The following is a 23,271-nucleotide window of genomic DNA, read 5'->3' on the forward strand; positions in this document are numbered from 1 at the left end:
GGTCAATTGGAGGAGTCAGGATTAGATAGAAGCGTACTGGTCTCTATGGAAAACAGTATGTTTTGTGAACAGCAAGCATCTGTCAAAGGCCAGAAGGGCCAGGACAGTCGCAGTAACTCTGTAAGGCTGGTAGGGCTGTCGCTGAGCCAGAGTACATTCAGGATGCCATGCCCCATCTCATTGCAGTACATTTATCCTTGCCAACAAACCTGCCAGTTCTACTGCCTTTGTGGTGGGGCATGGGCAGTGCAATAGTGCACACTTCTTGGTTCTGGATACCTGTCATATGACATACCTCTCAACAAACCTGCGCTTGCTGGGTGTCACCCACCCTGGACTCAGTTCATCTTCACGGCAAGCCCTACACATCTCTAAGGGCTTCGCTGAGTCTCACCCGCCACAAACACAAAAATCAGATTTTGCATGCCATCTCAATACCAGATTGAAAGGTATGCTATGATGTGAGTACCTGGTATTCAATGGCAGTACCTGTCATTTGTTGCAAAGCCTGGCATTTGATATGAGAGCCTGCCATTTGTTGGCAATACTTAGCACAGCATACACGTACCTGGCAATTGAGGGCATATGATTTATGAGACTAGTGTCTGGCCATTTGATGGCATTGTCTTCCAATATCTGGCATTCAAAGTGAGAACCTGTCATTGAATGGCAATAGCTGGCATATGATATATACTTGGGCCGTTGGAGGGAAAGCAAGTAAGCAAAGTGAGTGCTTGCCATTTAATGTAAGAATATGGATCTTGTATGGCCTACGTGGGTTTTCAAAGCAATGCCTGTGATCTGATTAGAGCCACTTAATGGTAATACTTGCCATATGATATTAGAGTCTGGGAATACTAGAGCCTCGCATATCAGGAGTATAAGGGCATTTGGTGGGGATACCTGGCATGCAATAAAAGTATCTGCTCCTTCATTCTCAAATTTAGGAAGGTATCTGGTGGCGCAACCACCAAAAAAAGATGACCAGCGCTTAGTGTATCCATCTGGACACAAGGAGAATTATTCAGGTGTTAAGACTACTTTGCGCTCTCAGGCGTCAAACAAAAAGGTTTTTAGATTTGTTCTGAAATGCATGAGATTAGACATGTTACCTCTATGCAAAGGAAGACTCTTCCAGAGCTTGGCCCCGATTACTGTGCACGATTTGCCATAAGCCTTTATCTGAAAAACCCCAGGACAAGTAACATGTGCCGTGATGAAGATCTAAAGGGTCTGCTAGGTTGATGCCATGAGAACCGTACACTGATATATAAAAGAGCAATGCCATAGAGAGTTTGATGGATCAGAGTTGAAGGTTTGAATTTGATCCTGACATGGGTGGACAACCAATGAAGCTTCCTTAAGATGGGGGAGATTTGTTCTCTCCTGTTGCTGTTTGCTACAATGTGAGTAGCCATATTCTGCAGGTTCTATAGCTAGTCAATTATATAATGAGTACCTCCCATATAGAGTTAGATACAATAATCTAACTTTGCACCAATTATGGCCCTTGAGTAGGGCAAACGAACTCTGAAAGAAATGGGTGAAGCTGTCTACGGGTCATAAGATTACAATGAGTTGTGTTAATCAGACTGCCAACATGTGGAGCCATAGGGACGAGTCAAAAATTAACCCAAGAGTTGTTGCTCCATCTACAACCTGAATTGGACAGCTTTTAGGCGCAAGCTCTACAGAAACCAGAGCTGTTTCCAGATCATATGTGAAGAAGGATTCAAAACTAGTTCTTTTTTGGCTTGATTGAGCCCTAAGCAATTTGACGTCATCCAAAGCAAGATTTTTTGTAAGACGGACTTAATAAAGTCTGCATTCTTGTCAAATTTCCCCTTCAGTTGGAAAAGAAGCCAGGTATCATTGGTGTAGTTTTGAAACTTGACCCCTAGATCAAATAGCATTTTATGTAGAGGTTTCATATAAATGTTAAAAAAGCAACAGGGAACTACATGACCCTTGTGGAATGCCACAAGACACCACTTCGGGAAATAACATGCAGGACTTGACCATAGCTCTGGAGCATCTATTGAATAGGAAAGACTCAAACCAGGTAGCCGCATACTCTAACACTGCCGCTGTGACCCTCAACCGTTCAAATAATAATGTGTGATTGATGGTATCAAAGGCTGCCATCAGATCTAGGAGCATCAGCATGCCTGTATGTTCACTGTCTATTTCCAAAAGGGTGCCCCTAACATCCAGAAGGGTCATTTTTGCACTTTGAAAATTGCGAAAACCCAACTACCTGTCCTTCAGGAGTTGTTTAATTTCCAAATTTTCCTGGAGCTGTATTTTTGCAGCTTTATACAGAATTTTAAGCATTGTAAATAGGTTAGCAAAATCATTGGGATCTGAGGTAGATTTCAGCATGGGCGTTGCCCATACCCGTTCCAGGCTCTCTAAAATGATGGAAGTTTTGAAACATGAGTTAAAAATATGTGTCACTAGAGGTGACAAAGAATCGGCACAAATGTAAATTACAAAAATCGTCCGGACAGTTTGTTGGGTTAAGTGGTGATATGATATGACAGGTTATTTATAACGCACCTAATACCCAGAGGTCTAAGCGCGGACCCGGGGATCTAACCTGTGGTGTTCAGTGTCGTCTTGCTTCCAAGGCGAGCACGTTGCCCCTGAGCTACCCTACCGAGATATACGATGCTTGGTATCTTTAGCAGAGAGAGCCTTAAAAGATTGAGTATCTTCAAAGATGGTTGTATGCAGGGCCAGACTTTTCTGCTGAGAAATAGTCTCCTAGTGCATAATATCCAGTGGAGCGTCACCTTGTGATATTTCATTGTCTGATGTAGTACTACTGACGTAGCTCAGTCTTGTATCGACTTTGAAATATCATTTATTTTGGTATTAAAATGTATCTGCATATAATTACACCATGAATCAGTGATCAAGTGGGGCAAGGCCTGATGTAGGCTTTGAGTACTTCAGGGTGTGATGTGGCTGTCATTTGTGTACACATAGCATTTGACAGCAATACCAGGGATGATCAAGTGTACATGAGATTTTATTGAACTACACGCGATGTGATATACCTGTGGTCTTTTGATGGCAATGCCTGCCATGAGATGTGTCTGGCATAGAGTAGTAATGCCAGGTATATGAGTATACGGCATTTAAATACCTAGCATGAGAACATGGCATTTGATGGCAATGCATGAGGTGCGATATGCATGTGGGCATTTCACTGAAATAACGGACACTCCCAAAAACAATTTCACAGTACAAAATGCTTGTTTATGCATGCAGCTCACATACTGGTTGGGAGATAAATAAGGATACTGTACTATTTTACAGGATGTGTTTACTTGATATCAAAACATATACGTTTTTGGATTTATTGTAAATATTCATAATGGATACAACTGTAATGCACCTTAAATGAAAAGGCATATTTATGCCCTAAAACTATACTTGCTTTTAAACTAAAAGGAGTTTCGTAGATTATTTTATAGCTTGGCTAATGTTTAAGGTTATGCGAAAAAATGCAGTTTTAAAACCTGGTCCTGTTGACTAAATTTGTTCCCACGCCTATTTTTGAAGCGTCTGTTACTGTTTTAGACCAAGCAGTTATATGCCCACGGGCAGTGCACTGCGAAGCCATCGAATCATACGTTTGACAAACTGACACTGCAAGAGGGTCTGCAAATACCTATTCATTTAAATAAATACCTCTTATTTCGGGCCCACACAATGTTCTATTTTATCAAAACAAAGATTTGCATGGGGCAGCACTTTGCAAACTGTTATCGCAAATAATCACGATCTTTAAGGTGCACAACTTTGGCTGGGACAAAAGTTGGAGTTGTGGTAATGGCAACTTCCGCTCAATCCTGCAGGATTCCCGTCCCCAGTGTGGTTACTCGCCAGCGCCTTACTTGTGAACACATTCGCACTGCGCATGCGTGGAAGAATGCTCGGTGCTAGGAGCGTGCGCGGATACCTACCTTCCACGCACTCTGCTACGACGTTTGCTTGAGAGGCGCGCTCCCGCTCTGTTAGTATCCAGAGCGCGCAGGAGGCGGTTGGGTGAGCGCGCCTTGAGACCTCTCACTGCGGGTACGCGCACTGGGGGGCGGGCGAGTGCTGGGCTTTTGCAACACATTTCTGTTTGAGCATAGGTTGACCCTGCTAGGACTCCCCCAACAGCTGGGGGCCATCGGGCGCGTGCCCTTGTACCCCCATCCCGGATCCAGGCCATTCACGGCGCGGGGGTAGGAGCGCGCCCCCCTTTCCGGACATGCAGCCCCCGCCGCCGGGCGGAGGAGATGAGGCTTCGCAATGGCACCTTCCTGACGCTGCTGCTGGCTCTGTGCGCCTTTCTGTCCCTGTCCTGGTACACGGCCTTCAGCGGGGGCCCCAAGGGTGAGTGAGGGGAAATGATGGACATGGGGGTCAAGGCAAAAGGGGGTGGGTCTATGGGAAGATGGGGATGCTGAGTGGGGTGTAACAAACCTTTCAGTACCAATCCATCCTCACTTGTCCTTCTTCCTCATCTCAACAGGGTTAGGTGCAGTGTGCTCGTTTTTTTTTTAACATAGCGCTCAGTCCTCTACAGGTTACTCCACCATAGTTCGGTTCACTCTTAACAGGGTGCCCGGTTGGTTTCTCGCTGATCACCCCCGGTGTTCGCATTCCACTTAGTAACATATGGTCTGCCCTCACCACCTTATACCTGCCAAGTATCCACCTTCGCCTACTGGTGACCATTAATTCTTGTCTGCTTTGCCTTTCTCAGGGTATTGCCTTCAAACTTCAGCCAGGGTGAATCTGTCCTTCTGCACTAGGGTCTCCCCATCTCCTTGCTCCATGGAGCGCCCGTGTTTTTGCCCTGTGGTGGCCCATCACTATGTTCCTTGATTCTGTCCTTATGTATGTGCACTGTGGTGTCCCATCCATATTCCACTGTTGTACAGGTAGCCATCTCCCCATCTTTTCTGTAACCCCTCATACAACAGTCTGTCCAAGGAGCACCCATCCGCCCTAATATGTTGTAATGTTATCCATCCCCCACATTCTGGAACTGCTAATCTTCATCCTCCCTCAGGTTCGCTCGTTCCCCCTGCTGACTGAGTTCATCTTTTCCTACTTGACTGGGCGTGTCCATTCTTAATGTTCCATTACTACCACTCAGGAATACTTGTTTGTTCCTTGCATGCAATGGTTATGTGCACTATCAAAGCCAGCTCTCGCCTTGCCTCCTTCTTTGCCTTTGATGCATGCTTGTTCCCCATGGTACTTCTCTTGCCTCCCTCCTTATGTGCCGCATTTGACCCTCCACATACTATCCGACTGTACCTCTCTCCATATAGATGGTTGACCATTATTACTATACCATCGTGTTATTGTTATAAGAAACACCCACGTAATCATCGTGTTCTGCTAAGGCCCTCCCTTATTGTCTGCACTACCCGAATGACTGCCACATTTTTCCCTATTGTGTGCCTTAGCTGCCAACTTCACCATTACCGTTTCTAGTGTCCTGTTACAACACCTCTATTGAACACGTTTCTTTCTGCCATTCTATTTTCACCCAGCATGCGATGTGTCGTCAGTTTTCACTGTTCTTTTTGGTGTACGGTCAGGCAGAATTATTATTGTTGTTTGACAGTTGGACTAGCAAGCTTAATATTTTTAATTCAACAAGATTTGCAGCATTTATTCTTGTACTTTAAAGAACAATTTTATTTTTGTAGTAATCGTGATAAAGTGAGACCCCTTTTTTTTTCTTCCTATTTGACAGACTTAATATTAGTACATGGCTGCTTTACCCAGGACACAATGTGCGGTTCTGTTTGGTGCTGCATGCCCATCACTTTTGTGTCCCCAAAAAGGGTAGTAGTTCACCCACCGTGTGCATCATTGCCTTATCAATTATTGCCATTTAAAGAAGAAAGTTGCAGGTGATATTTCATCTGCACAGGTGAAGTGGCGGACAGGTTGGAGGAATGGCCTATCCCTATAAAGAATTTGTACTCACATATGCCATAATATATAACAAGTATTTGTATACTGAATTTAGCTTTTCCTTCCTTTCCAAAGCTGAGAACCCTCAATCTCTTCCAGTGTACAAAATAGACTTCACTACTATTGGCGTTTCTGATTTGATACTGCTTATGATTATGCCACCTTTTATAAAGTTTATTTATTTGCTTGTCTAGTTCAGCTAGTTGTATGCTGTTCAAACTTCACAAATATTAAGAATGTATTTTTCCAATTCACTTAAATATAAAACAAAATAGATGTTATTATATATTAACATCTCCAAGTCAAAAACCGTGTTTCTCCTCAAAAAGCAATAAGGTAAACACAGAATAATGGGCTTGAGGAATTCTAAGAGTTTTGCTATCCAGGCTTCCTCTTTGATGATTAGCCAAGCTGGGGCTATCCTATTTGCCGACCCTAGCTAAAAGGAGAGCTCTGGCTTTGTCCGTTAAAGTTAGACATTCCCAGATAGCTGTTTGTTGGGGGAAATTGAATGAGGTGGTGAAAGTTGGAGGGAATTGTAACTGTGATGGATTTCGATGTGTTGTGAATGTTTTCTAACTCTTTGCTATCGGGTGGAATCGAACATTGTTTTCAAGTGCCAAATCTAGGAATTAAACATTAAGATTAAGGGAGACCCATCAGGGGCGTGGTCGACATGACAGAATGTGTTGGCTCCCTGATCCTTCACCCAGCCCAACACCACAGGCACTTATACCCAGCCAAGAAAGGACCTTAACTCGGTAGGCCAATGGTCCTTCCAAAAACGCTAGCGGTGGCGGAAGAGGCCACACAGCAGGCGACATACGCCTTGTGGAGTCATGCTGGGCTGAGACCCTGTGACCACATGACAGAGACCACGAAAGGAACTAGTGGGGTAGGGGTGAGTGATCTGAGCTGATGCTCCCGGCCAACAGTCGAATCCAAAGGCTGAAATTCCTAATATTTCTGCTGAGAAATCATCTCCTCATGCACAATATCCAGCGGAGAACCCACCATGTGACATTTTCATTTGTGACGTAGTACTACTGGTAACCGCTCTGTCTTTTATTGACTTTGAAATATCCTTGCAAAATGTTCTTTATTTTGATATTCAAATGTAGCTACATTTAATTGTTACACCATGAATCAGTGATGAAGTTGGGGCAAGATTTGGTAAATGATTTCTTTACCTCAGGTTGTGATGGTGTTGTCATATGATGTGTACACATAGCATTTGACAGCAATACCAGGAATGTGCATTTGATTGAACTGCATGCAATGTGATATAAGTATGTGGCTTTTTGATGGAAATGCCTGCCATGAGATGTATCTGGCATAGGATAGTAATGCCTGGCATATGATTAGAAGGAATACCTAGTATGAGTACAAGACATTTGATGAAAATACAGAAGGTGTGATATGCATGTGGTCATTTGGCTGAAATAACTGACGATCCCAAAAACAATTTCACAGTAGAAAATGCTTATTTATACATGTAGCTAACATACTTGTTGGCAGAAAAGTAAGGATTCTGTACTATTTTACAAGACTGGTTTACTTGATATGAAAGCATTTTGATTAACTGTAAATATTCAATTCATAATAGATACAACTGTAATGCATCTTGAATGAAATGCATATTTATGCCCTAAAACTTTACTTGCTTTTAAGTTAAAAGATGTTTTGTAGGTTATTTTATTGCTAAGCTAATGCATAAGGTTATGCAAAAAAAAAGGAACGACAACCTGTATTAAAACTTGCTTCTGTTGACCAAACACTTTCCTAGGACTATTTTTGAAGCCGGTCTGTTATGTTTTGGACCAGGCACTCCTGGCGGTCCTGCCCCGGTGCCGAATCCAAAGGGTGAAGTGCCCGAAACGAGTCGAGCCTGAGACTGTTCCATGAGTACTGAGGTCGGGCGCCCGTGCTACGCCACCTGTCTTGAGGGGAGGCCAGGGGTGAAGGCAATAGCAGCGATTCAGTATTTGGCTGGGGTGCCCCCTCCGGCGCTCCTTTACATGGGCCAAAGATTAGGGCTGGGTCATATGGACCAAGTCATATTTCGATATTTTTGGGCTGAGTGGAGATATATGATATATATCTCAATATTGTTATGTGGGTTAGATGTGCAGTTGTAAGCTGCCAACTACATGCAAGATGTCACAAACACCTTACATTGATCAAAATAAAGGGTTCCTGTTTGAGAATATACACAGCTGTGTAAATATCAAAATGTAAATAAAAACTAGTAGTATATGTTAACGATATTGTCTCGTCCTATATCGATTTTGAAAATATATCTCAAACTTGATATATTGCCCAGCCTTACTAGAGACCTGTTGATTCCCAGCTTGAGCTGGGATGAGGGGATGGAGTGCATGGCCCGGGGCCTGAACTATATGCGCTCCCCGCCTGCCTGGCCTCAGGATCTAGTGACCCTGGGATGTGGGATGGTGATTTAGAGGCATGACTAACAACGCAATAGGCTTACACGTACCAGAGAGGGTTTCCCCCCCCCTCTCACCCGCCCTGGTGACTCAAGTGAACAATTCATCTGTTCTTTACGGCTAACCTGAGCAGGGCACGCAGCGCAAGAAAGGGGGGGAAAACATAATTGAGGGCTCTGATTAATAGAAACGACTGAAGATTTCCACCAGCGTCTGCCAGGTAAATCCCCAGAGCATGCACAAACATCATTGAACAGCAGTAACTTCCCTGCAACAATTCTAAGGACCCATCAGATAGACATGGCAGCAGGGATGTCTACACTGGTCCCATAGCATAGAGAAGCACACAAAGCCGCAACAAATCGAATATCAAGGAGGACATAGTGAATGCGAGGCGGACTGAAAACGTGCATGGACAAAACGGAGGCATTAGGAAATACCTTTCTGTCTGCAAACCTCCTAGAAATTAATGATGCCCAAATACAAGATGTAGAGGCCAGGCAAACAAAGGTAGCCCTACGATCTAACATCCGCATCCCGGGAACAGGAGAGACAGTGGAAGAACTGGAAAGAATAATAACGGATCTGGTAAATACCCTGTTCCTGTAGGATGGAGCAAAAGAATGTACCTTTTTGATGGGGTTCACTGAGGCGGCATTCCCCGGGGCAGACTTGTATCGATCCCTACAAAATGCCATTACTATAGTCAAAAAGCTTAAATTCTGGCAAGAGCAAAAGGTGAAATTGATTTTATGGTAAAAACGTTTCTCATATATCGTGACCTATCCATGTTTACCTTAATCTGATTTAAAGAATGCATCCCGTAACTATATGATTGACCGACCATAATGTGAAATACAGATGTAACATTCTTAGCTGACCTTTTGAATACATGAGAGGAATCTAGGATCACCTAGCTGGAAGAAGCGAGCAGGGCACTAAGACACGTATAAGAACAAGAAAACACTCTGAATGAAAAAAAGAAAAACGAAGAAAGCACTGACCAGAATCCACCACAGAGAGAGCGAGCACACAGATTAGGATTATTTGCCTTTAAATTTAGAAAATAAAACGCTCCGCCAGCACCATTAAGTGGTCTCTTTCAGAAGATGAATAGAAGTACACAAAGATAGCTTGGTTAAGAAAAGGTGACTGGTTTTGAAAGCTCAAGGAACACTTGAAACTTCAGGCAGCATGCCTGGAATGGATACGTCAGATAATCCAGAGTAATTTTTAATGAGAATAAAGGGGGGTGAAACAGGAAACCAAAAAATGGGAATGGAGATTGTAAATGGAACATATGCTAACTAAAACAACCATCTATTGACTATTTCTTTTGGGAAGGTGGGTGGCCTTGTGGATCTAATGCATTAAGATCAGGAAGATTATCCTAGTTTAATAACATGCAGGGATTACAGCAAATGCTGGTGGGAATGGTTTGGGTGGGTCGGGATCCCCAAGGGTGGCACTCGAGCGTCCAGTGTCTTGAGGTAAGAACAGCAATTCAGAGAGTCGAAAGGGTGGAGGGGAGAAGAACATTCTGAAGATAGAGCAGTGAAAGGGGGACCCTGGTCAACGAAGGCAATGGCAAGGTGCAGAAAATGGGGGGTAAATATATATTCTAGAAATAATCAAAAAGGAATACTTGATTCACAGATGCACACAACTCAACTAGATAGGGGATGAAAGTGTACAAATTGGAATCCTCAACGTTTAAGGGCTTTCACTCGCTAAGCAAAAAGTCTATCATGGCCCAGGAATTTAAACTGTCTGATCTGGATTTCCAAAGATAAGGGAAAAGGTAGATTAGCCTCTTATATACATATTTCTTGGTCGACACATGGAGGGAGATGAATTGGGAATTATGTCAATAAAACTTCATCTCCCAGCCTAATGGAACCTATACCGTATTGACCACACCCTGATAGAGGCAGTCCTGGAACACACAATTGGGAAGGGAGCCATCCATGTGGTGGGTTGGACGGACCATGCCATGTCACAGATCCAGTGTTCGAAATTCAGGTTCGATGAGCAGGAACTAAATCCAGCTACTGGCTGTCGGGCATCATCCAGTAAGCAGGAGCTACTGGGGGAACCAGGAACACATCTAATTTACACAAGAGAAGCATACTTTCACTTTTTGGCTACTATGTATGATCCGTTATGTTTAAATGTGCCCTAGATTTGAACTCCTTTATTAATATTCTCAAACACTCCGTTAATGTCACATATGCTTGTAAGGCACCGGTTTTCCTGGGGCTCCAAAAGTAGCTTGCGGTAGCTGTTACCTTCAAACTAGCTAGGCCCGACTAGGGTAGAAGCAGGAGCTAAATGGCTCCCAGCAATTTCGAGGCCTCTGAATCACATTTGATATGGGCTCACATATCAGGAAAGGGAGAAGGTGGATCTGAAACAATACTTTACTCAGGGATGGGATCTTTTGAGATCAGATGCATGACGAGATTAAGTCCTTCCTCACCATCAATGACCCAGGAGAAGTCTCCCTACACCTGGTTTAGGAAGACGAATAGCCATTCTCAGGGATCATTTGATAGCACAGTTTACAGGGAAAAAAGAGGGGCTTCAGAGGAGGGAACACTTAAGAAAACCATCCAAGTACTGGAAATAAAGGGTGGCATAATGAAAGAGACCACATTTTGCAAGACGTTATTGACAGAAGACGAGAGTTAAGATCTATGGGAGGCAAAGTTGTTTAATTAATTGAGACGCCTCAAAAAGACATTTTATGAAAGAGGGGACCAGGCCCATTAGTTACTCTCACTGTAGCTGAGGGCTTCAAAAAGTAGATTGGGCAGTCCTCAAGATTTACAAACAATGGTGGAGACCTACTGAGTTAGTCAGAAGAAATAATGCTTTGCCCAGTATCGCAAAACCCTATACACAAAAGAAGGGAAGACCACCTGAGGAGTGTTGGATAATTACTTGGAGGGCAAAAGCCTCCCGAGATTATCCATAAAAGAGAAGGAATCCCTAGGCGCCCAGATCGACAGGGAAGAAGTCCCAATGACCATAAATAAACAAAACATGGACTCGGGCTCCAGGAGCTGATGAGTTTATTCAGTTTTTCTCCAAAAAGCACAGGGATATTCTGGTACCCTTTTTATGCAATCTTTACTATTCCATTTTAGAAGGAGACCAGGCCCCCAAATCCATATTGGCAGAGTGGTTGTACCCAGGGAAGGAAAATAGAATCCTTATGCAGCGCTTATACGTTTATATCTCTCCTGAACATGGATGCCAAAATCTTCTACAGCATTGGACCTGAAATATTGAGTATATACTTGCCCAAACTAATAACCAGATAAGTTACCAGGTGGGCTTTATTTGCGAATGCCAAGGGTCAGATAACCTATGGAAAACTCTAGATTTGATGGCAGCCTTAGGGGGAAATAGTATTGGCCCAGTGTTAATTTCATTAGATGCTGGAAAAAGCGGTTGGGCCGGAGCAACTGGCAATTTTTATTTGAAGTGTTGGCAAGGGCAGGGTTGGGTCAAGGGTGGCTGCATGCGGAGTGAAGGAACTATATATCCGAAAACTACTGTAATGGGGTACCATCAGAAGAGTTCCTCTTGGAGAGATGCCTGCTCTTCCCCTTCTTGTTTGCTCTCTGAGTTAAGCCTTTGGTGGTGGTCATACAAGATGAAGCCGTCACTGAGGGAATAAGGGTTTGCGGCCGAGTGTACAAACTGGTTCTCTTCTCGGTTGAAGTGCTCACCAATCACGTTAGCTCGATGCTCCACTTACTCAAGCACCTGTCCGAATTTGGCGACCAGTCTAGGTTTAAGATTAATTTAAGCTAAGTGGTCGCTTTCCCACCAATGCAATGCTCCCGATACTTGAAAGAGATCCTGGAGATAGCACACATTCAGAGATAATTCCTCGATTAAATACCTAGAGTCCAAATCCCTTGACGATATATATATACAATGCTAACTTCGCCAATTTATGGAAGAAAATTGGAGCATACCTAGCCGTTGGTCAAAGCTAGTAATCTCTTGGTCAGTGAGGCCAACCGCAATAAAAATGAACATATTGCCAAGATTCTTACTTCTCTTCCAAATGTTGCCCATACAGATACCATTGGCACTTAAAAAGAGGTAACAAGTTCCTTCCTCAACATTCTCTGGATCAAGAAAAAGCAAGCATGTGAACCTTACCCACTCTAAGGAGGACGGTGGTGGAGCGGACCTGCCAAACCTAAAGGAATATTGTAGGGCAGCACAACTAAGAGTGATGGTTGACCATTTAAGCAACAACACAGACAAACGGTTGGTGGCAATGAGTAACCTGGTTTTGGCTCCTGTCGTGGTGGGAGAGCGCCTTTGGGTCCCAGTCCAGCGGCTCCCAAAAAGGGCCAGGTATCAGCAGACGCTAAACTTTCTATTTCTATGGGAAATGCGGATACAAAGACATTACAACAGAGTCTCCACATAGCCGTTGCCTCCTGGCTGGATATGGACTCCCCCCCCCCCCCCCCCCCTCCAGTTAGAGATGGAATTTATGACACGCTAGGATCCATTCCGTATGCAAAGCAGGATTGGTGAGAGTTGGACGGTTCTGGGGAAAAGAGTCAATTTCTAGGCAAAGAAAAATTGGATGAATTGCTGGAAATAAAACCGATATCGATCCTTGTATATCTCCAACTGAAAGGAGTAATAAGACTAAAAATGGGGGGGAACCCTCTCGCCATTTGAACAGGTATTGGACAAACCAGCTCAAACGAAGGGCTTAATATCTTACATGCTGTTAGGGAGAATTCTCTGTTTAGGCTGAATTTCCTAACCTAGTGAGTCCCCCAGCAGCTTTGCTGATTTTTGGGGTTTATTTTTTTTCTCCTGCCAAGAGTGAGACTCTTTTACCCTCACTCTTGGGCATGATTTGAGTGTGTTTCTTTGAATCTAGATGTGTTTAATGGGCTATGGAGTCTTTTACTCCATAGGGCTTCATGTGTTTTTGTGATGTGTGTTACACAGCACCCTCCGTGCCGTGACACAGGGGTGTCATAGTGACCCCCTAGTATAGACTCCATACCCTGGGACTGACTACTGTCTCCCAGGGCATGTAAAGTCAAAATTGACTTTACTAGTCTTAAATTCTGAACAGAACCAGTACAAACCATCATATTGTGGACGTACTGGCTGGGGCAATTCAGTTGCCCCAGGGTCTGTTAGTCGAGGGGGCACGTCTCCGTCCCCCCTGATCGAGTTTTGGCTGGTGGCAGTGGATACTACTTTTTATATTCAACCGCGAATATTTTCCTATGGGATTTCCCATTGTTTTAGGCTACTACCTTTTATTTAATTATTTACGGTAGCCTCGAACATACCGCCGGTTTATTTAATTAATATTAATTCTCCGGTTGGTATTTTTTGCCAAAACTTGATTCTAAAATGGCGTTTGTGTTCTCTTCTGTGACTCCAAGGCAAGTCGAGCCCTTTGTTCCACTTTTTGGCGGGCTTCTCCACAGAAGCCCTCCAAAGTGGTGCCACTCTGTCTGGGGTACTTAGGAGGGGTGGAGGGGAATTTAGGCACCCTGGACTGAGTAGCCTAGGCAACTCAAGTCGCACTCCGTCCTGATTGGCCCACCACTTAGCATGTTTGAGTGACAGCTAGGCTGAGTGAATGGGGGTTTTTTGCATAAAAGCAGGGCTTTGGGGACTGGAACTTCAGATTCGCCACAGGACCTAAGAATCCGACGAGGGAGAAGCTGAGCCGACCTGCCACGACACCACCACCGGTGGAGCCCTGCTGGACCGCCTCACCACTTTTCCCAACGACAGAGGAGATCTCCCGCTGGAGAGTCTTCTTCCTTTGACTGGTGGGGATAACCAGTGTCACTGTCTTTTCGCCTTCCCGAAGTACCTCGTGGCTGCCTTTCCTGTGCCAAGCACCCCAGCAACCGGGATACCACGTTTTACCACGACCGCAAAACTAAGGTACCACCTTTAACCAGAAAACTCTGCAGCTGGTTTCTTCCCTGGTAGTGCAACGACCTTCATCTTTCCTCCAAGTCAAGATCTTCTCTTCCCCTGGACGACGACGCAACTTGCACCCACTGCCAGGAACAACTGCCACCGCTGGAGGATCCTTAAGGTACCGTGTCCCGCCTGGCTTCCCTTGCTACCGACTGTACGGGGTAGATTTAGCCCCCGGCTTTCGAACCTGGGTTAGCCTGGGACACCCTGGCTAAACTTTCCTAAGCCTCTCTAAACTCTTTTTGAACCCTCTGCAAGACTTTCTAAGCCTAGTGTAACTGTGTGATCTTGGGCGCAATTGTGCTCTGCTCTCTCTAAGAGTGGGCCCAGCCTTTGGACTTTGGCTCACCAGTGACTTTTGCTCTGCTGCCTTGCTTACAGTGTTCCTGAACCTTAGAGTGGTGTACCTTTCCATATTCTGTCTTTTTCCCCTCCCTTTTTCACAAACTTATTGGAGTGCCAGCTAGTTAAGCGCTCACCTCTGTATGAAAATAAGTGGTGTTTTACTGTGACTTATCTGATAAGGAAAAAGGGGTGTATATATTACAATAGTAACTGTGTTTAGAATATTTTACAACAAGAGTGCTGGAGTGTTTCAAACCGTGTGTTTTTAAATAAATAATTATATACTTTGATACCAAAGCTCTGGTCAGTGTTTCCTTGTATTATTGTATCTGAGTGCCTATTGTGTATACTTTGCATGCTGCCTAACTCTCTTGAGGGAAGTCTGACTGCTCAGCCACAGCTACCAGGTAAATCTGGGTGGTACGGACTGCTACCAAGTGGGTTTACTGCCAACACCTGTAGTCTTAAATCTTTTGCAGTGTTCCCTAAGGGAACTGTACAGGTTTCTGCCTAACACATGCATAAGGCCTTATTGTCAAGACTGAATACCAATAGCCAACCCTGCCAGCGACAATGGAAAAAGGTCTTGAACAGGGAGTTCACAGAAGGGAAATGGCAATTTGTATGCAAGGAATCCTGGAATTGTCCCAAGCAATGCAGTACAAGATGCAGAGTTACAAATGATTCGGTGGCAGTTCCCCACTCAAAAGCTCGCCATGGTGTAAGGTTTACCCTGACGTAAGGCTATACTGCTGGAGAGGCTGTGGAAAGGACGGCACTTACTGGCACATTTGGTGGAGTTCTCTCCTAGCATAGACTTTCTGGAAAGAGGTGCTTGTCTGGATACAAAAAACTACACTGAACCGAAAGAGAATTATGCCCAATGATGATTCTTTTCGGGGTAGATCAGTGAGGTGACGGATTCAGGTCCCTCCCACACACAACATGGAACCTGTTGCTAGCAGCAAGGGTAAGTCTGGTCAGGAGTTGGAAGCGATCATATCTTCCTACTCAGTGGGAATGGATGCAAAAAGCAAAAGTGATTTGAGATGGAAAATCTTGCAGCAATGCCCTTTGATCCACCAACACACTTGGAAGTAGAATAGCTCCCATTCCTAACACTCTATAGGGCTAAGCACACAGAGGACACAAATCCCCATGAGGAGAGAAACTTGTTACATAGGATGTGGGGAAAGGTTTGTTAACCTCTGTCTACGCTTAGTATTCCCCTTCACTCATCGAAAATACAATGTCACAGTGATATCCGAAAGATGGCAACTTTGTAGAGGCACCAGACAGGGATGCCCATGCTCCCCAATGCTCTATATATTGGCCCTGGAGCCCCTTGCAATATACCTTAGACAATAATACGATACAATAGGCATCGAGGTGGGAGGGGAACGACACTTGATCTCCTTGTATGCAGATGACTTACTGCTGTACTTGAGGCACCCGTACATTTTGGAAGTAATGGAGAGATATGCGGGGATGTCTGGTATAGCGGTGAATCCCCAAAAATCTAGTATTTTCCCGTTAGGCAGGTAAAAGGGAATCCCTGTGGGACGGTTACCGGTGTTACAAATACCATAGGCGGTTAGTACCTTCCAGTATCTTGGGATAGACTTGTACCACACAGTGGAAGAGGAGCACAGGCACAACACTGAGGTAGCCATTAAGAAAACCGAGAATTTTATGAAATTCTGGGTGAAGTTGCCCCTAGCAATGATGGGGCATGGTGCAATGCTTAAGATGGTGGTCCTACCTAGGCTCCTGCACTATTTTGGGAATATTCCATACCTGATACCCAAGAAATCTTTCACTAAACTGAACAGCATGTGTAGGGATGTCCTGTGGCATGGTACGCGGAATAGGGTGGCACTATGAAAGCTGCAGTACTTTTATGATAAAGGGGGGATAAAACTGCCTAATTATGAGGTCTACTATGTAGCAAGCCAACTGCAGTATATCACCAAATGGCTCTCAGATGAAGTGATCCCCGAATCTAGGTTGTTTGGACATGATTGTGCCCCATTCTATTTAAGATAATGATCTGGCTGTCCAAGACAGAAATGGAAAAGCGCCCTAAAATGATGATGCTTGGATGGAAGATGTGGCGCCGGGCATGCCAGATGATGGAGAACCCATTCACATGCTCCCTGCAGGTACCAGTAGTTGCACTGACAGGGGGAGATAAGCAGCTATGGTTGATAATCAGGAACCACTGGGAACCGGTGGGGTTAGTAACGATGGGAGATATCTGGCGAGAGGGGACCATCGCATATTTTGAAGTGCTGAGGGAGGAAATGGGGTAACATACGGGACAATATATTACGTATCACAGAATGGTGCAAAAGATTAAAAGATTAGGAGAACGTGGCCCGAAGCGGTATTGGAAGAAGAACCAGATACCACCATAGATACGATATGACATGGCGGAAGGGGGGCACAAGATCTCTAGACTGTATGAGATGATGATGATGTCGAAGGACAGGAAGGAATTAACACAATTGAGACTAGACTGGGAAGCGGAAGTAGGTGTCCCGATAGAGGACAGGATGTGGGAACGTGCCCTGGGGGGGTACCACAAGAAGGTGTCGAGGAATGCAAGACTAAAACAGATACAACTATATATTACGCACAGGGCATATATGACACCCCAGAGGATATCTAGGTTTGAAAACGCTGGACGACAAGCATGTCCCAAATGCGACGAAGAAAAGGCTGGCATGGTACACATGTTCTGGTCATGCCCAGTAATTGAGCGTTTCTGGGGGGAAGTAGCACAGAAACTAGCGGAAAAGGGGGTCAAGATTGTTATAGATACAGCCTGGGTCTGCTTGCTGGGGGGGTTCCCCAGATTGCAGAAACTTAAGCATGTTAGTAAATTGAAAGATCTAGCATATTTGCTTGCAAAAAGGATTGCCATGGGATGGAAAACATGTCACAGGCCATGGGTGGAGGTGTGGTGGAAAGAGTTGCAGAAATGGGCAGATGCAGAAACCATGGTATGGCAAGAGGCAAGCAATGTAGGGGGAGAGGAGGAGGCGGGAACCCTGATGGCATGGAAATTATTAACAGCGGAATTGTTTGGGTCATTACAAGATCTGACAGAACCCACGGAAAGGGAAACCCCACCACGTGAGGCAGAAATAGAGTGTGGGAATAAATAGGCTTGTAATGGGGGGTGGGATAAGGGGAGCAGTGACTGAATTTAAGCAATGTACAAGTGAGCTGTTGATATATGCACTGCATGTTTGGTTTGTATTGTTTTTTGTTTTGTTTGAATAAATCAATAAAAATTGTTAAAAAATAAATAAAATACAATGTCACCAGTACTTTAGACTGAGAGGGAAGGATGTGGGACAGGGGTGAGGGTAGTAGTTTGTGAGGGCCACGGAAGTGAAAGAGTAACTAACATATGTTGTTTCTGTTCAAGATCTGTTTGTATTATTAGAATTAAATTCTAGTCGAACAAAAGGCAAAAAAGGGTTTGAGGTACAGTAAGAATTATTGTGCTGTTTTTCTTTTTTTTTTTTTCTTGTAAGCTTTACTAATTACCGAGTTCTCTTATGATTATATTTGTTGCTGTGTTTGAAAAACACATTCAAATGAAAATAAGAAAACAAAATTGAACAGGCAAGACGTTTTGGCACACCTGCCATCCAGAAATATGGCCCCAGAATATTAAAAATCATTTTCAAACAAGTAGACACTTAGCCGTACATTAAACGATTCCCTAATTGGGAAATGCAGAGGGTGTTCATAGGTTTCTGTCTCTGTATTAGAATCTGGAGAAGTGGGTGGTGCATGGAAGGGCAAGAGAAAATATGCCGACTCTGTCAGAACAAAAATAAGATTGAAACTGTTTGACATTGGAGTTGAATGTCTGTTCTTGACGATGGAAAGGGACTTGTTTTTTGAATGAAGAAAGAATCATGCTGTCTTTGGTACAGATATCCTGAAGGGCAGGTGATTACAATAACTGCTGCACAATGCAGACAGTTTTACACACAATGCACAACGGGCATTGGAGGGTTAAATAAGGAAATGGGACTTTATGCAACAAATAGTCGAAAATTGAAGAAAACCTGCCCACACGATCATTTAAATCAGCTACCTTTTGGACCATGTTTTTGGTCTGTGTTTCTGTACATGGCCTAACTTTTGTTTTACGCCCAAGAGTCTCTATTGCCATGACTGTTAACAACAGATTTTATACAAACTCCAATTGCATTTAAACAAAATGTCATTTGTTTGGTCCCACTCTCTTTTGTTTGGTGAAGGCCACTCCATCGCATAATTCACCACCTTCATTTCCCATTGCTCTACTGTTAGGCACGGTATTCCCATTATATATTTATTCCCTGCTTTATCCTACTTCCTGAATACATGCTGTGTGTCTGTAGGTGTGAGTGTGAGGTCATGAATGGAATGCCTGGATTGTGACCGACTGGAATGCTGAGTGTATGAGATTCCACCCAGGGCAGTTGGTAATGATGTAGCCTGGGTTGTGGGAGCCAGTGGGCTTCCCCAGTACTGTACTTCCTATTTTCCTTGTGATGTAACCTGATTTAAAGTAACATGAAGATCACAGCTGACTACCAGTCTATCCTTTGTAAGTATCCTGACTACCCTGGTCATAACAATTGGTGACAAGCTGGTCTTGGTGAGTACCTTGGAGAACCCTGGAGAAGACGGGTATCTGTATGGATGAGCGCCAGGGAGAGGAGAAAGGAGACTGATGCGGGGGGGGGGGATGCAGAGCAGGAAGCAGAGATTCCAAAGGAAAGGAGAGGGAGCCCACTGCCCCCCGTATGAGTCCCACCACCCAAGGGAGAAATAAGAGACTGTGATAGAAGGCACTCAGGGGAAGTAAGAGTGCCACACTTTGATGTAATAGTGCCTGTGAATGTTGTGGTTGGCACTCGGGGAGAAGTAGAGACACTGTCCTGGTTAGCACCCAGGGCTGGAAGTAAAGTTGACAGTCTGTAAAGTTGCAAGGAGTCTTAAAGATGTCTTGGTTAGCTAGCAGAGGCTCCAGAGATTGTTTGCATAAGCACCTTGTCAGAGACTGATCAAAAACAGGCCGGAGAATTCTTCGTGGTATTATGATATTACAAGGAGTCCCCGCATTGCATAGGAGAGGGGCGCCTAGGAGAGGAGAAAACCATGCATAAAAGGGTCTAAATGAGTGGAGGAGGCTGCCAGCCAGAGCAGCTGAGGGCCACTGGATGTATGGGCACATAATATGTCAAGTGAGGATTATAGCGTGAGGACCATGGGTGTTATCCCAAGTGCGCAGTACACTGTTGAATGGTGGCAGGAAACGTAATTTAAAGATATAGAAAATGCATTAGAAGCAATACAATGAGACATGGTACCGGTGGTTACTGCTGTGTGCCACAACTGTAACAATGACTGGCAGCTCGAATGACGGTTGGCAGGGCGGAGCTCCGAGTAGCTCTGCAACCTCAGGGAGTGTGGTGACATCGGCTTGGCCGCTAAAGGAGCTGGTTATCGGCTGGAATGTTGGCGCTTTTCGTTACGCCTGAGATGTTCGGATGCTAAGATGGGCCTTAGAGGAGGGCACCCAGTGACGTTGCTAGGCCGTGACTAGGAAGCCGTTTTTCTCTCGGAGGGAAAGGGAGAAGTCAGTGTCTGAGTATAGTGAAGATGCAATTCTGCCAAAGAGGGAGGAGGCGGCGCAGTACAGCAAGGCTGGACTTTGTTTAGCCTGCAGGTGAACGGCTTCCGTTCTGGAAGTAAGTAGCTATTGGCAGTTGGAGGCATGGATGTGGTTGATGGACACCTACTCTTACTGTTTGACACCAACGGAAGTGGCAATTTGCTGCCCTTATTGGTGACTATTTTTTTCAATTGTTATTTACGCCATGTGTCTCTACACCCCGTTATGTGCTGAGAATTGCGGGTTAGTAGATTGTGGTCTGCATGGTGTAGCAACAAGAAATGTACGCCCTGGGGCTTGGTGAGGAGTTCCTGCGGGCAGCTGGTATCAAATCAAGCTTCCATTATGGGCAGTGGAGCATCTTGCATGTATAGCGATGCTTCTCAATCGAACACTGCGTTTGATAAGTAAGGTGGCATTTAGCATTGTAGTGCCATTATCGCTGTTGATGCTTGTGTTGAGGTTTGCAATATGACCTGCTTGTGTTATAAAAGGGTGTTTTATTGGGTTGAAGATGTGTGCAACTTTTCAAGTGTATTGTTTAATGATGTGGGATACAGACTATGGTGTATGAATGGATGCTTTTTAATGTAGTTATATTGAGGCATTGCAGGATGTTTAAGTTGCGAGGTTGCAACATGGACTTTTACAATGCTAGTTTAATGTTTTGAGGATTTACAGGTTGTTTAAGTTGCAACTCGGAAGAGTGCAACATGGACTTTTAGATGAGTTATTAGTAAAAGCAGGAGTGCATTAATATTCATGAGCAACAGTGATGAAAGGTCTTGGGTCATTGTGAGGGTGTCTTAGAAATATTCTGAGGCATGGTGTTTCAGTTGAATGATAATACATGTCATTTTGTAGATGATGTTCCATGTGGGATCCAGCATGGCATATTGTGAGTTGAATTCACACTTTGAGTTTGAGTATGGTAGAGTGGCCCATTGATGTTGTATAGTATGGGTGAGAATGATGACCTGTTTTGTATGGGTAATGAAGTGTTGTTTAGTATGGGTAGGTAGAGTGACCCATTCATGCGTGTAGCAGTGAGTTGCATGTTTTTGGAGAGTATGTATATTTATTTATTTGTAAGGTGCACCTCAACCGAAGGAATCTGGGCGCAACAGTTACAAGGATACTTTAGGCATAGGTTACAGGTTACATCAAGGTATACACAATGTTAAACAGATAATATCAAATTATATACAAAGGATTCACAGTGTGCAGGAAAAAAAAAACAGTAATTATATACATGTGCAGCTTTGTACTACATGAGTACAGCAAGGTAAAGGATGGTCAGGCAAAGAGGGTCAGTGATCATTGGCTATGAGCCAATTAAGGGTGTTGTGTCTAACCTTTTGGAAGGTTTGGTCCACTCTTAAAAATGGGGGGTGGGGAGGCATTCCAGTGCTGTGCCGCCAGGCCGGGTGAAGCTGCTTCCCTCTGCTTTTTAAAATTTTAAACCTGGGAACTATGAGTGAGTTTGGCTAACCATTGATGTTGTGCGGCAGGGAGTCGCATGATTTGAAGTTCCAGTGTGGGTGAGAATAGTGACCCATTAATATTATGTAGTAGATGATGTTTTGAGCATGGGTGAGAAGAGTTGAAGTTGTTGGGTAGGTTTAACAGGTGTGGGACAGTGCACTGTCCGCATACTGTTGTAGTACTGGTGTGGTTGGGATGCTGTCATAATCTGTGCTGTGAGTGATTATGGCTGTGAGTGTGGTGTTGGTTGAAGAGAGGGACATATGTCATAGTCTGTGCTGTGATTGATTATGGCTATGAGTGTTGTGATAGTGGTGATGACACTAACATTCTAGGTGGAGTGTTGGGTGGTGATGTCACTGGGACTCTGGTGGAATGTTGATGTATGTTTGGTGGGCAGGGTTCTACTGGTGGCAGTTGGACCTAAGCTGCTGGGCTAGATGGATGTCCCAGTGCTTTCTCTACTTAATAACTAAGAGAATAAACCTACATGTAAACCACATACTTTCTGGTCTTAGTCTTATGGAGAAGGAGTCTTAGATTATATCACTGGCGACGAGGATGGTCCTGCTGGGAAGGGGCAGTAGATGAGGAGCGCTGCCTTCCAGGGAGACATCATCCAGCAACAAGGAGCTGCAGGCCGGGCGGTGCAGTGGGGTTCAATCCAGTGGTCCAGGTCGGGGACCCGGGTTGAGTGTGCCCGGTTGAGGTGGCCTACTGCCTTGAGTGGCGGTCGGCGCCCGGACTCCTGAGGAGCTATTCACGGGTTCAGCAGAGGTGCCAGTAGAGGCTGCGGTGGTTCCTGCAGTAGCTGAGTGCGGTAACGGAAAGACAGCACCATTGATATCGTTGGTTTGGGGCAGTGAGCAGGTGCAGAGATGGCTCATTGCCCGGTGTGGTGTGTCATTTTGCTGACCCTGGTGGAGCGGTCTGGGTGTCCGGCAAAGGTGTCGGAGGGGGCGGCGGCGGCAGTCTCTTCGGAGGTTGAGGGCTGTATATTGGCTCTCCCATCCCGTGTCCTGGAGAGGTTGACATTGGGGTGGTGCGTGGTATGCAGTGGGTTGGGAGCTCGGAACATCCGTTGGGAGCATGACATTGGTGGGGACATGAGGAAGAGGGCCGTGAGGGGCTGCGGGGGGCCAGGCGGTCCAGCAGCAGAAGTTTGCGGATGTGTGGACTCTTCCGTGCATGCTGAAACAATGATGACGTCGCATTATGGAGGAGCGGGCCGGCGTCCTCAGCTGGAACGCGGCATGCCTTTGGAACGCAGCGCTTACGCTACTGATTGGTGCTGCTGTCTTCCGGGTAGACGGCTGA

The 23,271-nt window shown here is 44.9% G+C and overlaps 1 protein-coding gene across 4 annotated transcripts in view; it reads left to right on the forward strand.

Moving 5' to 3' along the window:
* The first annotated feature begins 3,979 nt into the window (after positions 1–3,979).
* The window catches only part of MGAT4B (alpha-1,3-mannosyl-glycoprotein 4-beta-N-acetylglucosaminyltransferase B), a 1,380,432-nt gene continuing 1,361,140 nt past the window's right edge, over positions 3,980–23,271 (forward strand). For 2 of the 4 annotated variants that reach the window (XM_069654102.1, XM_069654101.1), the window contains exon 1: positions 3,980–4,392. Coding sequence is in view for 3 of the 4 variants with exons in the window: in XM_069654101.1 (XP_069510202.1) it covers positions 4,296–4,392 (97 nt within the window). In the remaining variant the exon portion in view is untranslated. The remainder of the gene's footprint in view (positions 4,393–23,271) is intronic. The other 2 variants (XM_069654099.1, XM_069654100.1) reach the window with 1 other exon arrangement.

This window comes from Ambystoma mexicanum, chromosome 3q (assembly GCF_040938575.1).
Source record: "Ambystoma mexicanum isolate Mex_15411 chromosome 3q, UKY_AmexF1_1, whole genome shotgun sequence".
Lineage (NCBI taxonomy): Eukaryota > Metazoa > Chordata > Amphibia > Caudata > Ambystomatidae > Ambystoma > Ambystoma mexicanum.